This window comes from Leptonychotes weddellii, chromosome 8, assembly GCF_054177405.1.
Source record: "Leptonychotes weddellii isolate Sample4059 chromosome 8, ASM5417740v2, whole genome shotgun sequence".
Taxonomy (NCBI): Eukaryota; Metazoa; Chordata; class Mammalia; order Carnivora; family Phocidae; genus Leptonychotes; species Leptonychotes weddellii.
Genome location: NC_138376.1, coordinates 72824355 through 72836854, shown reverse-complemented (window position 1 = coordinate 72836854; position 12500 = coordinate 72824355). Strand labels below are relative to the sequence as shown.

The 12500-nt window shown below is 40.9% G+C and overlaps 1 protein-coding gene across 5 annotated transcripts in view; it reads right to left on the bottom strand.

Moving 5' to 3' along the window:
- Window positions 1–12500, bottom strand: part of KLHL32 (kelch like family member 32) — a 161874-nt gene that overhangs the window by 42801 nt on the left and 106573 nt on the right. For 3 of the 5 annotated variants that reach the window (XR_014147818.1, XM_081828680.1, XM_081828684.1), the window contains exon 5: window positions 10894–11109. The exons of the other annotated variants lie outside the window; for them this stretch is intronic. Coding sequence is in view for 2 of the 3 variants with exons in the window: in XM_081828680.1 (XP_081684806.1) it covers window positions 10894–11109 (216 nt within the window). In the remaining variant the exon portion in view is untranslated. The remainder of the gene's footprint in view (window positions 1–10893; window positions 11110–12500) is intronic. 5 annotated transcript variants of the gene reach the window in all.

Below are 12500 nucleotides of genomic sequence, written 5' to 3'. Positions count from 1 at the left end.
AGGCAGCTGCTTAACCAACTGAGCCACCCAGGCGTCCCTATGTAGCAGTTATTGTTAACAAACTACAGACATTAACATCCTTAAAAAATTTAGTGACGAATGGAACACACATTGGACTGGCAAAAATAAACGTCTAACTTCTATTTTTTGTCTTGATTCTTGAGATCAACCAGCCAATTATGAGAGTATTAGGATTCAGGACAGTACTGAACACAAAGGAAAGCCTTTTAGCTGCAAAGATGAATATGCATCTAATTTCCGTATGTGTATCTACCGGCGAGTGTGTGCACGGTGTGAACCCCACCTGCGTGTGTGGAAGAGATGGGGGACAGGGTGGCTGCTGGCTCAAGATGCAGGGTAGTTTTTAACCTCTCCAGTCAAATTTTTTACATAAAACTTAGGCCATTTTATTTGTTAGATTGTGATTTGGAATAATGGCATAGAGGTATATAATTAACAAGGTAAAGAGTTATTAAACACAGCCTGAAATTTTCCATGCAATATTTAGCAAAATTTGTTCCCTCTTATCTAGACCTCTTTCATGAGTCAACGGGTCACCACAAATGTACACAGAATGTGCAAAATTCCCACAGTTCTATCTACATGAAATACACTTCAGGCAGGGTATTGCGGACTGTCCTATGACTTTCTTTCTGCAGCACCTCAAAGTTTCTGTTTTGATTATTATTTAGAGACAACTCTCAAAGGAAGCTATCTGGCAAAGGGTTCCATCACAAGTATTTTTCAAGGGCCCATACTCTTCGGTGGCCACTTTACTTCCCGTGTGCACACAGGTATCTCCAGCAAGCTGTCCCATTGACAGACACTCCATCATCGCCTGATGGATAGTTCTTCTCCCAGTGGGGTATTGGCTTTTTTTTTTTAAGATTTTATTTATTTATTTGAGAGAGAGAGACAGAGAGAGTGAGAGAGAGAGAGAGAACACAAGCAGGGTGAGGGGCAAAGGGAGAAGCAGACCCCCCGCCGAGCAGGGAGCCTGATCTGGGGCTTGATCCCGGGACTCCAGGATCATGACCTGATCCAAAGGCAGGCGCTTAACTGACTGAGCCACCCAGGTGCCCCATGGTATTGGCTTTTTAAGGCCTGACTTCTTCTGCTCAGAAGGCAGTCTGTATGTTGACCAAAGAGGAGTGACTTCGGGATACTGAACTCACGGGGGATTTGAAACAGTATTTCCTAGCTGATTCACAGAGCATGAAGACGAAACGCAAGCCAACCTGAGTAAGTGCCCGTTCTAACCCCCAAACCCAAGAAGTGTGGAGCTGATCATTCTCACATACCACACAGTCTCTCTACGTGGCCTAAATCTTGAAATCATGAAATGAGGAAGGCAGAAAGATTCTTCAGGGGAGTTGGCAAACCTGGCAAATCAACCCCTTTGTTTATTATTTAATTGGGCTTCACTCCAAAGAGTGAATAGTCCCAGAAGTGGGCAGAATAAGAAATCGCTCACAGTCCTCCACAAGTCCAACGTCATTCTCACAGCCAAAGACAGGGATGCTTAAACTGTATTTGCCTCTTAACGAAGTGCTGTCCTTTCTGGATGGAGAGGTTCAGTTTTACTTTCAGCTGTGAGTAATTTCCCATTGTGATTGGCTGACTTATAGTCAATTTAGTATAATTAATGCCAAATTACATTGTAATTCACATAGAATTACAAATTAAAAGCTATATTAAGAGCAAATGAATTAATCAAAATTAATGATATTATACTCACTTGTTTTAAAGTGTTAATAAGATAGGTCCTTCTAAAACGTTTAAAGTTCAGAGCACCATCCATCACTCCTTCAATTACCTGATTTCCTTGTGTGGTCAGAGGAGGTAGCATGTGGGCATTTTTCATCCAAGAACACACACAAAGAAGATGTGTGCATTCCATCTCTAGCTTGCAGGGCTCCTTTTGGCTTCTATTCTTGAAGCATAAGTAATGTCTGCGTCACTTACTGACACTGACATGTAATATTCCCTCTAGACAAAGGGAAGCAATGTCCAGAATTTGTTATATCTATCTCTAGAATTCATCAAGAATTATTTTTTTTTTTCCTAAGAGGATTTTTCTTCCTGGTTATGTTTTGTCTACCACAACATCGAAGTCTGTTTGCATTCCTCCAACATAACCCCCGCAAATCACAAAGAAGTGGTCAGACTAGGGAGCAGGACCTCAACCCAGAGAATGTATGACTCTGTATCGTGGGCACAAAAGAAGTCTGAGAGTTATCTTTATGAACGCTGCCGACGATTGTTATCTATTCTAGAATGGCCACCTTTCTCCTCCAGGTGTGCCAAGTTGAGGTGTTCTTTATTTATACATGGGGCAAAAGTTCTGGAGGCAGGAGTGGAAGAAGCAGTGGATAAGGATGTCAGTATTCAACAATGTCAAGGCGTCTACATCTCTTTCGAATATAAATAATTTTGGAGCCTCTGAGCCACTCCATGGTTAATTTTAGATCCTGTCCATTAGAATGCCAGGAACAGGAAATCTCTATGGTCTTCATGGCCACTGGACACTCAATTGGCCTGATAAGGATTCCCATAGAAATAGTCTGGGAAGCAGGATATGGGCCACAGAATCCTTTCTTCTGGAAAGAGACTAACATTTATCAATTCCAATAAATTAATTTTTTTCTCCTTTTCTCTTAAGCCCCATATTTAGGCCATCACCCAGTTGTCAATCTCTGCTACCTATATTTCTAAATTTTCAATGTGCGGTTCATAAAATAAAAATATAATGATTAATCATTTCCATTCATTCCATCCAATTTCCAACAGCCTGAAGACTTCCCACCACACAGTCTATACAGCTGCAGCAAAAATAATGGCGCTCCAGGTTCTCTTTCAAACTGATTTAAAGCCCTTGATGGGATTTCAAAGTGATCCTCCCTTGTGGGCCTTCTCTTCCTGCTTCATACTTCATCACCTGTGCCTCGAAGGAATGCAAGGTGGCTCCCTGCCTCAGCCAGAATTCTCCAGTCACTTCTCCTCATCAAACCACCTAGAGCCCCAATTTTCCAGGCTCTGATAAAGAAAGACCCTCAGCTACAATTTCTCGTACTGCTTTTATTGGAGTCATGTTTGCAACTTCCCACAAAGCCGCACAACAGGTGAAAATGAAAATTGGTCATTTATTAGGAAATGTATACTGCTGGATTACTCATTATAGATTAATAGAACCTCTTTGACGTATGAGAAGACATGTCAGGTACTTCGAGTTTCCGTTTTCTTAGAGATCTGGTATATTTCAAGAGAATACAGTGCGACCTACGTTGAATATATACTGTGAAGTGAGTCAATCACTTGCCCTCTGTGAGCTTCAGTTTCCTGACTTGTTAAAATTTGGGTAATATTTGCTTTATCAACTTTAACAGGCTGATGAGAGACTCAAATGAAATTATGTATGGAAAATGCTTTTAAAATATAAAGCTCTCCGGGATTATAAAGAATTGTTATTGTTGCTGTTATTATTATTGATGAACTTCTGTGCCTAGCCTCAGGGTTTCTATCTCATATACAGCTTTAGTTGGGTTTTATTTTTAAATCCCTGATAACCCAGGTAGCAGCAAATATTACTGCAGGCCACCAATGCATAGATAATATTCTCCAGCCATCTTTTTCCTTCCCATGGCAGCAACAACAAAGTATCAGTCTGGAAACAACATGAATCACAGTGAAAATTAGAAGCAGAGAACATAAATATGTCATATCTCATAAATCACCTTGTTGTTCTGTTGTGCTCATTAAAAAAAAAAAAAGGAAAAAAAAACCCCGATTAACTCATGGGAATAGCAGCACATGAATACAAGTTAGGTCTCCTGTAATTTCTGATAATCACTGCCCCTCACAGCTACTTGACAACACACAGCTCTAGTGCTGAGGATTAGCTGAAGCAAAGTCCCTCTGAAATGAATGTGTCATGCATCTTGCAAAGGCACACAGCCCAGACAAACAACGGCAAGGCCACCAGTCAAGCTCCTGGGATGCGTCCTCACTGAGGAATTAGTGGCGTGTCCATCAGGATGAATGACTAAATATCCACTCTGGCAGCTTCGAGCACCAGGCCCTGAAATAGCAGCATTGCTCAGTGTCCAGCTGGGGGTCCTCAGAGGATAAAACACCCTCCGGGCACAGCACTATTTGGGATGCGAAGGAGCCACAGTTTATTCTCTTCCCTAACACCCATAAGAAGGAAGAGGAGATATCCCCCTTACATTTATAGAAAAGATGGTATGTAGCGGGGAGGGAATGCCAGATGTTTCAGGAAGAAAATCGAGAAATGGTACACGTTTAATTAGGTTAAGGAATGGGAAGTAAAAAAATAAAATGGGATCCCATGAAGATGCCCAGAAAGTACCTTTCTGAAAAAAAATAGTAATGCCACATGCGTATATGAAATTGAATTGAGGAAGGCTGGGAATATAATGAAAGATTATAATTTTGTTTGGGGATGAGCATTTTCAGGCCATAGCATTTTATTCTAATTCTAGTTACCAAGGTCCAAGTGTTAGAAATGATAATGCTCCTCACATTATTTTCTGATTAAATGACCACCCACAGTCTGATTTCTTTGAGGCTTGGACTGCACCACACGGACTGACAAAGGTTTGCAAAGCTGTTTAGCTGGTACAGACAATGAACAAGAGTTAACAACAAAGAAAGCACTGAGGGAAAGGGAAAGGGACGCTATGTCGTGTTGAAATGCCCAAACAAAAGCATTTCATTTTCCAACATACCCAGATCATGTCAACATGCCCCAAATTAGCAAATTATTTGGCACAGGTCAGTCCCCACTGGGAAGGAATCAAGCATGGTGGGAAAGAGTAGCAGGTGGGAAGCTTCACATCAGACTCTAAGATCCACGAAAGCAGGGCCACGTCAGTCCTTTCCACTCTGACTGCCCAGAACCTGCCACATAGCAGGCAAAAGTAGGACTCAATAGCACATGATTGGGTAGGGCAGACACTCAATAACAATTTGAAATAAATGAAGGAATGAATGAAGTGCATACCATAGAGCACAGGGTCAGAACTAACAACATGACACAGACATGGATGGAGGCAGGCTTGGCCATTATCCTTTCAATCTCTGGGCACCACAACAGAGAACACAAATGGTCCAGCCCTTCCAAATTTCTTTTAAAGTCACAGGAGGGACGCCTGGGTGGCTCAGTTGGTGAAGTGTCTGCCTACGGCTCAGGTCATGATCCAGGGTTCTGGGACCGAGCCGACGTCGGGCTCCCTGCTCAGCGGGGAGTCCGCTCCTCCCTCTGCCTACGCCGGCTGCCCCCCCTGCTCGTGCTCTCTCTCTCTGACAAATAAATAAATAAAATCTTTAAAAAAAAAGTCACAGGATTAATTTGATACACCTCTGTGTCCATTACCCCCAAGTACTTCTGAGCTTGAATTTAGAAGCTATGGACCAGAGTAGGAAGGGCCCAAGAATGAGAAGACATGAATTTGATCTCTAGCCTTGTTACCTCAGTTTTTTCATTTGCACCTTAGGACAACAAAGCAATGATAAATGCAGAAGCATTCTTGAAACTGTGATATGATACTCAAATATGAAGTATTATGACAGTACTGTTTATAAAGATTTTTTTTTAAAGATTTATTTATTCATGAGAGACAGAGAGAGAGAGAAGCAGAGGGAGAAACAGGCTCCCAAGGAGCAGGGAGCCCGATGCGGGACTCGATCCCAGGACCCTGGGACCATGACCTGAGCCGAAGGCAGACGCTTAACCATCTGAGCCACCCAGGTGCCTGACAGTACTGTTTAACATAGAGTCCTGTTCAAAGTCCTTGCTTCCCCCTGGCCAGAAGTACATTTGGGTCAATTTATAATGTAAGAGATAAAAGATGTCAGCTGCGTATATCCCAAGTGCCCTCTACTTTCTAACCATAAAGGAATAGTTGCTTTTGGTTTGGGCTCATCTTCTGGGACTCCTTTTAAATCAAACTGTAAGTGGGTGGTTTTGTGGTATAGATAAAAGCCTGGAAGGGGCTTGTCAAAAAACAAAAACACAGCATCTGAGGTTGTTGACTACTCTAAACAATGTGTGACTCATGTCTCTAAAGATATAAAGTAAATGTGTTATTAGCAGTATGACTTACAGAACCAAATTTCCAACAAAATATAAGGAAAAATGCAGTTTTAAAAGGCCAAACTCAGGGGCACCTGGGGGGCTCAGTTGCTTAAGCAGCCGACTCTTGATACCAGCTCAGGTCTAGATCTCAGGGTCGTGAGTTCAAGCCCTGTGTTGGGCTCCACGCTGGGTTCCTACTTAAAATATAAATAAATAAATAAATAAATAAATAAATAAAAATAAAAAAAAAATAAAATGAAAGGCCAAACTCATTTTGTAAACCAATTCCTAGAATGAACCCAGCCCCGTGTAGGAATAGTAGGATGTATTCTTATCCATTCAATACATTTTAATATGAAAACTCTACATTACTGTTTTTATTTATTATTTATAGAGAGCAAGAGAACAAGGCAGTGTTCAATGCAAACGTAACAGGCACAGCCTCTGCCTCTGGGGACACACAAAGACAAATGCAAACATGACTACCCCCAAACCCAAACCAGGGGACTCAGCCCTCTTGCCATACTAAAGTAGAACACGACCAGGGTAAAGGAGACTGTCCTTGCTGAGGTCTGATCCCATTTAATGTCAGTGATGTGACCACTGAATTGTCTGGTCAGAATACAAAAGGAGGGGTCCTCAACCCAAGGTTAATAAAGAAAGAAAGCATTGATGTACGTACTGTTCTTATAGTAAGTCCTCTTCACTGAAAATAGCAATCAGTAAATAAATTAATAATTGAACGAAAACCAAAGTTCTTCACATTCAGAGATGAAACTAAACTAAATCTAACTCAATAATGGAATATTTCTGGAAAGCTTTTTACCCCAGGACCTAGCTTCTAACACTGTACCTAGCATGTAATAGGTGCTCAAGAAATATTCACTTTTATTTCCACAAACTATCTTTATCCATTTTAAAATATCCTTCTTGTTTCTGCTACTTCAGAGATGAAATAAAATCCAGAGAGCTGAACTAATGGTTTAAAATCGGGGGCAGCTGGGTGGCTCAGACAGTTAAGCATCTGACTCTTGATTTTGGCTTAGGTCATGATCTCAGAGTCCTGAGATAAAGCGCTGTGTTGGGCTCCGCACTCAGCATGGAGTCTGCTTGAGTTTTTCTCTCTCCCTCTCCCTCTGCCATTCCCCCCACTTTCTCTCTCTCTCTAAAAATAAATAAATAAATCTTTTAAAAAATATCATAAAGATCCCTCCTATTTGGGGCGAGGCATGGGAAAGGAAAACTGAGTTAACAAACCTATACTCGGCCTTACACTCCAGCACGGTTTTGGGCATTTCATAGGTGCTCGATAAATAGTGATGGATGGAGAACCACATCTTCTCTATGTGCTAGCAAATGTAAGAATTTACATCACATTCAGGCTTTTTCCACTCCCATGAAAAGTAATTTCTGAGCCCTCATTCTGGTAAGAGAGAATCTGGGGTAGAAGAGGCAGATAATGCATTTTCCTCAGAAAAAAACCGGATTGGCCAGGACTTCCTATGAAAATGAAAACAGACCCAATACGTGGGAATGGTATGGAATGGTTCATTATTTCACTCAAGTTTTATAGCAGGACCCCGGCTCAGTAATCTGAAACTCTATGTTGAATCTAACAGGAAAAATTTAACAAGACCCTACTGAAACAAAGTCCTACGTTAGAGCTAAAACCCGAAAGCCAAACAAAACTGGTAGAGATTTGCCAGGTCACGAACACGTGTGACCTCATGCCCCACGTTTCCTCTCCAGCTGATTTGCTCATTTTTAGTCTCCTGTTTCTTTGAGCCCCATAACCAATTTGGTGTCTTTCATCTGGAACCTAGAAATCGCTGGCCTTGAAACATCAGACCAAATTGTTAAGCTGAATTGAACTGAATTTTTTAAAAAGCATTTTTCTGAGGGGACTTCTATGCCTTTATACACTAAAGTGTGTATATGGTGCAATTCTCTACATTACCCTATGAATGTAAAGAGAAGTTACCTAACAGGCCGAGTAGTTTCAGACCATGGAAGGGAGGAAAAATTATTTATAGGGGATGAAGAAGCCCTCTGTGAGAGAAGAGACTTAAAGTTTAAAAAGGTCAGATGGGGGGGAAGAGCAGATATAAGGCATAATCTTGGGGGATTTCACAGGTTTTCAGATCCACAGAATGGTTATTACAGCCTGCAGCACATTTTATCAGGAAAGGAAGTGGATAAGGGACAGCAGGAGAAAGTAAAAAAGAGTTTGTTCAGTGAGGATTATTTGAAGGGTCTTATGACGTCTTCAGAGACAGACTGCATGAAATCTGGTGAAAAATGAAAATGAGACCTTTTACCAAAAGAAAGGGAATGTCCCAGATTACATTATCAGTTGACAGCAGAAGAAGCACATGTGTAAACATGTGCACTCACGTGCGTGTGTGTGTGCATGTGTGTGTGTGTGTTTGTGTTTACTGGGCTCTCGCCTTAAGTTACTAGTTGCACATATTAATCAAAGAGCACTACCCCTCCATCTGCTTTTCTATTACCTGTCCTACTTTGTGTCAATTTCCTTTCTCCTCCCCCACACCCCTTGACTCACTGTTCTTCTTTAAGACATGGGATGGGGATTTGTCAAAGTCAATGAGCACTTTATTACAGTGAGAACGTTCCATAATGAACAATTCAGCAATTTAATGAGATTCTGTAGATTTGTCTCCAGCCTGTCCATCAAGATTCACTTCTATAAAGCACCCTGACACTAATCCTCTGGCATACCCAATCTTCACCCAGGGCTGAATATTAGATTCTTCCCTGGTATATTGCATTACTAGTATAACCTCAGCAAAAATGATGAACTTAACTATACTTGAGGCAATATAGCTGGTCTGATTTAATTTTTCTCTATTGGGTTGAGTATGAGGGAATTACGTATTTCCTAAGATAAAGCAAAACAGTTTCTTATTGCCTGCTGAATGCCTAAATTGATCATATTTATGTGAGTCTTTTAATTCTTTCTTGAGGACCAGGTACAAAAAAGATATTGCCTGCAGCAGGAAGCAGTTTTTAAAATTCTACATGATAATATTGGTAACCTTTGGAGATGCAATTATGATAACTCTTAAGTGGACAGTATGGAATTTTTTTTGGATACTCAGACATCTGCACATTACCTCTCTGGCAGTCCCTTCAACCATGCCACAAAAAGAGATAGAAGCCACAAGGATGACTGGCTCAGATTTTAATTCAGTTAGAAATAATTAAACGCAGAATTCATTCCAAGTCTTTCTTTTTCCCTTTGGGAAATGAAGAAAAGTTTGGCAACCTCCCACTTTGAATTGACCAGAAAATGTTGATGATTTGTGTTTATAGGGGAGAACCACAGATAATTAAAATTCATACCAAAACTCATCCTCACCAACTTTTGACCTCTGCCTGAACAAACATTATCAGAAATACCTAAGAAGGAGAAAGAAAATATGGATTATTCTTTTTCCTTATATTTTCTTTGTCAAGACAGTGTGGAATACTGGACAGATGAGGACAGGGGTCTGCAGACTTAGACTTGTAGGCTGGCTCTGCTCTGTAACTCTGAGCAAGGCACTGAAGCCCCATTTTGCTCATCTGGACGATGGGGTGATAACAACTATCCTTCAAGCCCATTGTGACAATAAGTCAATAAGTTTGCAAAGAGTCTGGGTCCTGGAAGGCCCTCACTACACCATAGCTCTTATTATTCTCAGTGGTGGAGCAACAGTAAAGAAGGAAGTTGTTGATTAATGTAAATAAAGAAAGAAATAAGAGAGAAAGACATCAGGAAAATTATCAGTGAATAGAGTCAGGTGCTGGATAATTAACAGCTCCCTCTGCCTGTTCTGGCCAGAGTTAAAGTACTCTCCAAATGTCATTTGCTAAGATACCAGGAATTTACCGTCCCATCAGCTAACAGAAGACTTCATATTTTCTCTTGTATTCTGTATATAAATAGCATGAACATGGATATAAATAAAATATATGTCTTATTTGTTTCTACTTCATGTTTCTGTATATAAATAAAATGATCGTGAAATCTTGAAGGTATAACAAGATGGCTAGCCAGCATTCAGACAGTGAGGTGGTTGATGTAAAACGAAAGTGATAAGATGGGCTCTGACTGTTCCCCAAAGACACCATGTGGATTGTTCAAGTAAAGCCAGTGGGGATGAGCAGAAAAGGATTTAAACTGAATAATCAACCTGAAAACACAAAACATCCTCCCATCCCCTAGACAAAGGATATTCAGAAAGAACGCTACGTCAGGCGAAAGGCAGGGCTTAGGAAAATGGCAATGAATGCAGAATTAACTAAAGAGGGAGATTTTTCCACTGCTGTGCAAGAAGAGCTTCATTTCATTTAAGGCCCCAGCTGCTCTCAGCTGCAACAAAGAAATGTTTGAGAATCTATTCTGATTCCATTGGTCTTAAATAATATGCATATATGGCGCTTGACAATCCATTTTTCTCACGTTCAGTTTAAGAAACTATCTATTGGGAGAAAGAAATTCTTGACTCTTTCTGATGTAACCGCCCCCCCTTAGGGTTTTGGGAAGCCCCAGCAAGGGTCTGAGAAACCACACCTGTGACAGCCCGAGTTAAGCTGAGCAAAGGCTGAGGCCTCCGACCCTCAAGGGCTGGTGTTCTCCAATCACTTGCCCATCAAGGGAGCATGACTTCTGACTTTGACTCTGAGGAGAACCAAACCAGACAAAATAGTTATCATTGCTCCTCAACTGTTCAACTTTTAACCATTCTGTGCCTTTTCCCTGCCAAAAGAAGACCCATGCAGAGCGCCCTTACCTGCCAGATCTGCTCTTCACTCAGGGAGGTCAGGCGATCGCTCTTCAGAACCTCCTGGAGCAGACAATAAGGAAGCGTTAGAACGTCTTCTGGGCGACTCTTCAGGAGCTCAGAGAGATGTTTCACTAAGAAATCGATCACTGCCTTCTCCAGCAAAGTGAGGTTAAAGAGGTCAGCAAGTCTGTACAGATCCAAGTAATTAAAGCTATTTAATTCCTGGGTGCCAAAAAAATAAAAATGGGGGGAAAAAGATCTCTTAGAAATTAATCCAAGAAAGAGCAGGCAAGAAATTCAGACTGACTCACTAAGGTTTATATGACAGGAGTGGGGGAAATGGGACTCCACTGATAATGTTAAAAAAAAAAATCTCTTAATTATGAGACTCTGGCAGAGAACTGCATGTTCTAGAATTCATCATTTCTCCTTACTTTGCCCCTCTTAAAACACATGTATTTAAAGACATCTTATTTTTTAAATTTTTTAATTTATTTTTGAGAGAGGGAGCGAGAGAGAGCGCAAGTGGGGGAGGGGCAGAGGGAGAAGCAGGCTCCCCGCTGAGCAGGGAGCCCAATGTGGGACTCAATCCCAGGACCCTGGGATCATGACCTGAACTGAAGGTAGACACTTAACTGACTGAGCCACCCAGGTGCCCTAAAGGCATTTTAATAAAGGAGTTGAAAGAAGTTTCTGATTTCACTGACTGAAATGTTACTTTGCAACTTTTCAAGAAAATTTTACCAATGAAGAAAATTGATTTTTCTATCCTTTCCGTATTTTACAGCTCTCAGGCGAGAAGTTTGTTCGACTACAAAAATGTGAGTTCAGGTAAAGTAGGAGTCGTGATTAGATGACACAAACTATATGAAGGCAGACTGACTCTACTTTTTCCAAAACTTCAAATGAAGTATGTCTTCGAGTAAAGACAACCCATCCTGACTTGAAATTAAAACACAGATTTTTCACACGTAAGGTCTCAGGAAATGAAGGAATCTAACAGAAAAGATTCCTGTCCTGAATAATTCTATATTGAACCTACCTAAGATGAGCAATTTATAATTGTTCTTTATTTTTTGTTAGCCTCAAACATTCAGACAACCAATGACAATCTCTCCTTCTTATTCAAAGAGTTCCTGTAGCAATGCTCATTTTGGGGGGATTTTCCCTGTCTCTACCAGTTCTCAAGTTCATAGCCATGGCTCTAAAATAATGCACCCAGAGAGCCATGACTCCTGTGGAAACTTTCTTTAATTCTGCAAGAATCGCAGTGGGCACACAGGCCTGATGATAGAAAACTTACCTATTTCAAGTAGAATGAAAGTCCTGTTTCCCATTTTTATTCTTATTTTTTTTTTAGATTTTATTATGTTATGTTAGTCACCATACATTACATCATTAGTTTTTGATGTAGTGTTCCATGATTCATTGTTTGCATATAACACCCAGTACTCCATTCAATACATGCCCTCCTTAGTACCCATCACCAGGCTAACCATCCCCTTCCCTTCTAAAACCCTCAGTTTGTTTCAGAGTCCATAGTCTCTCATGGTTCGTCTCCCCCTCTGATTTCCCTCCCTTCATTTTTCCCTTCCTACTATCTTCTTCTTCTT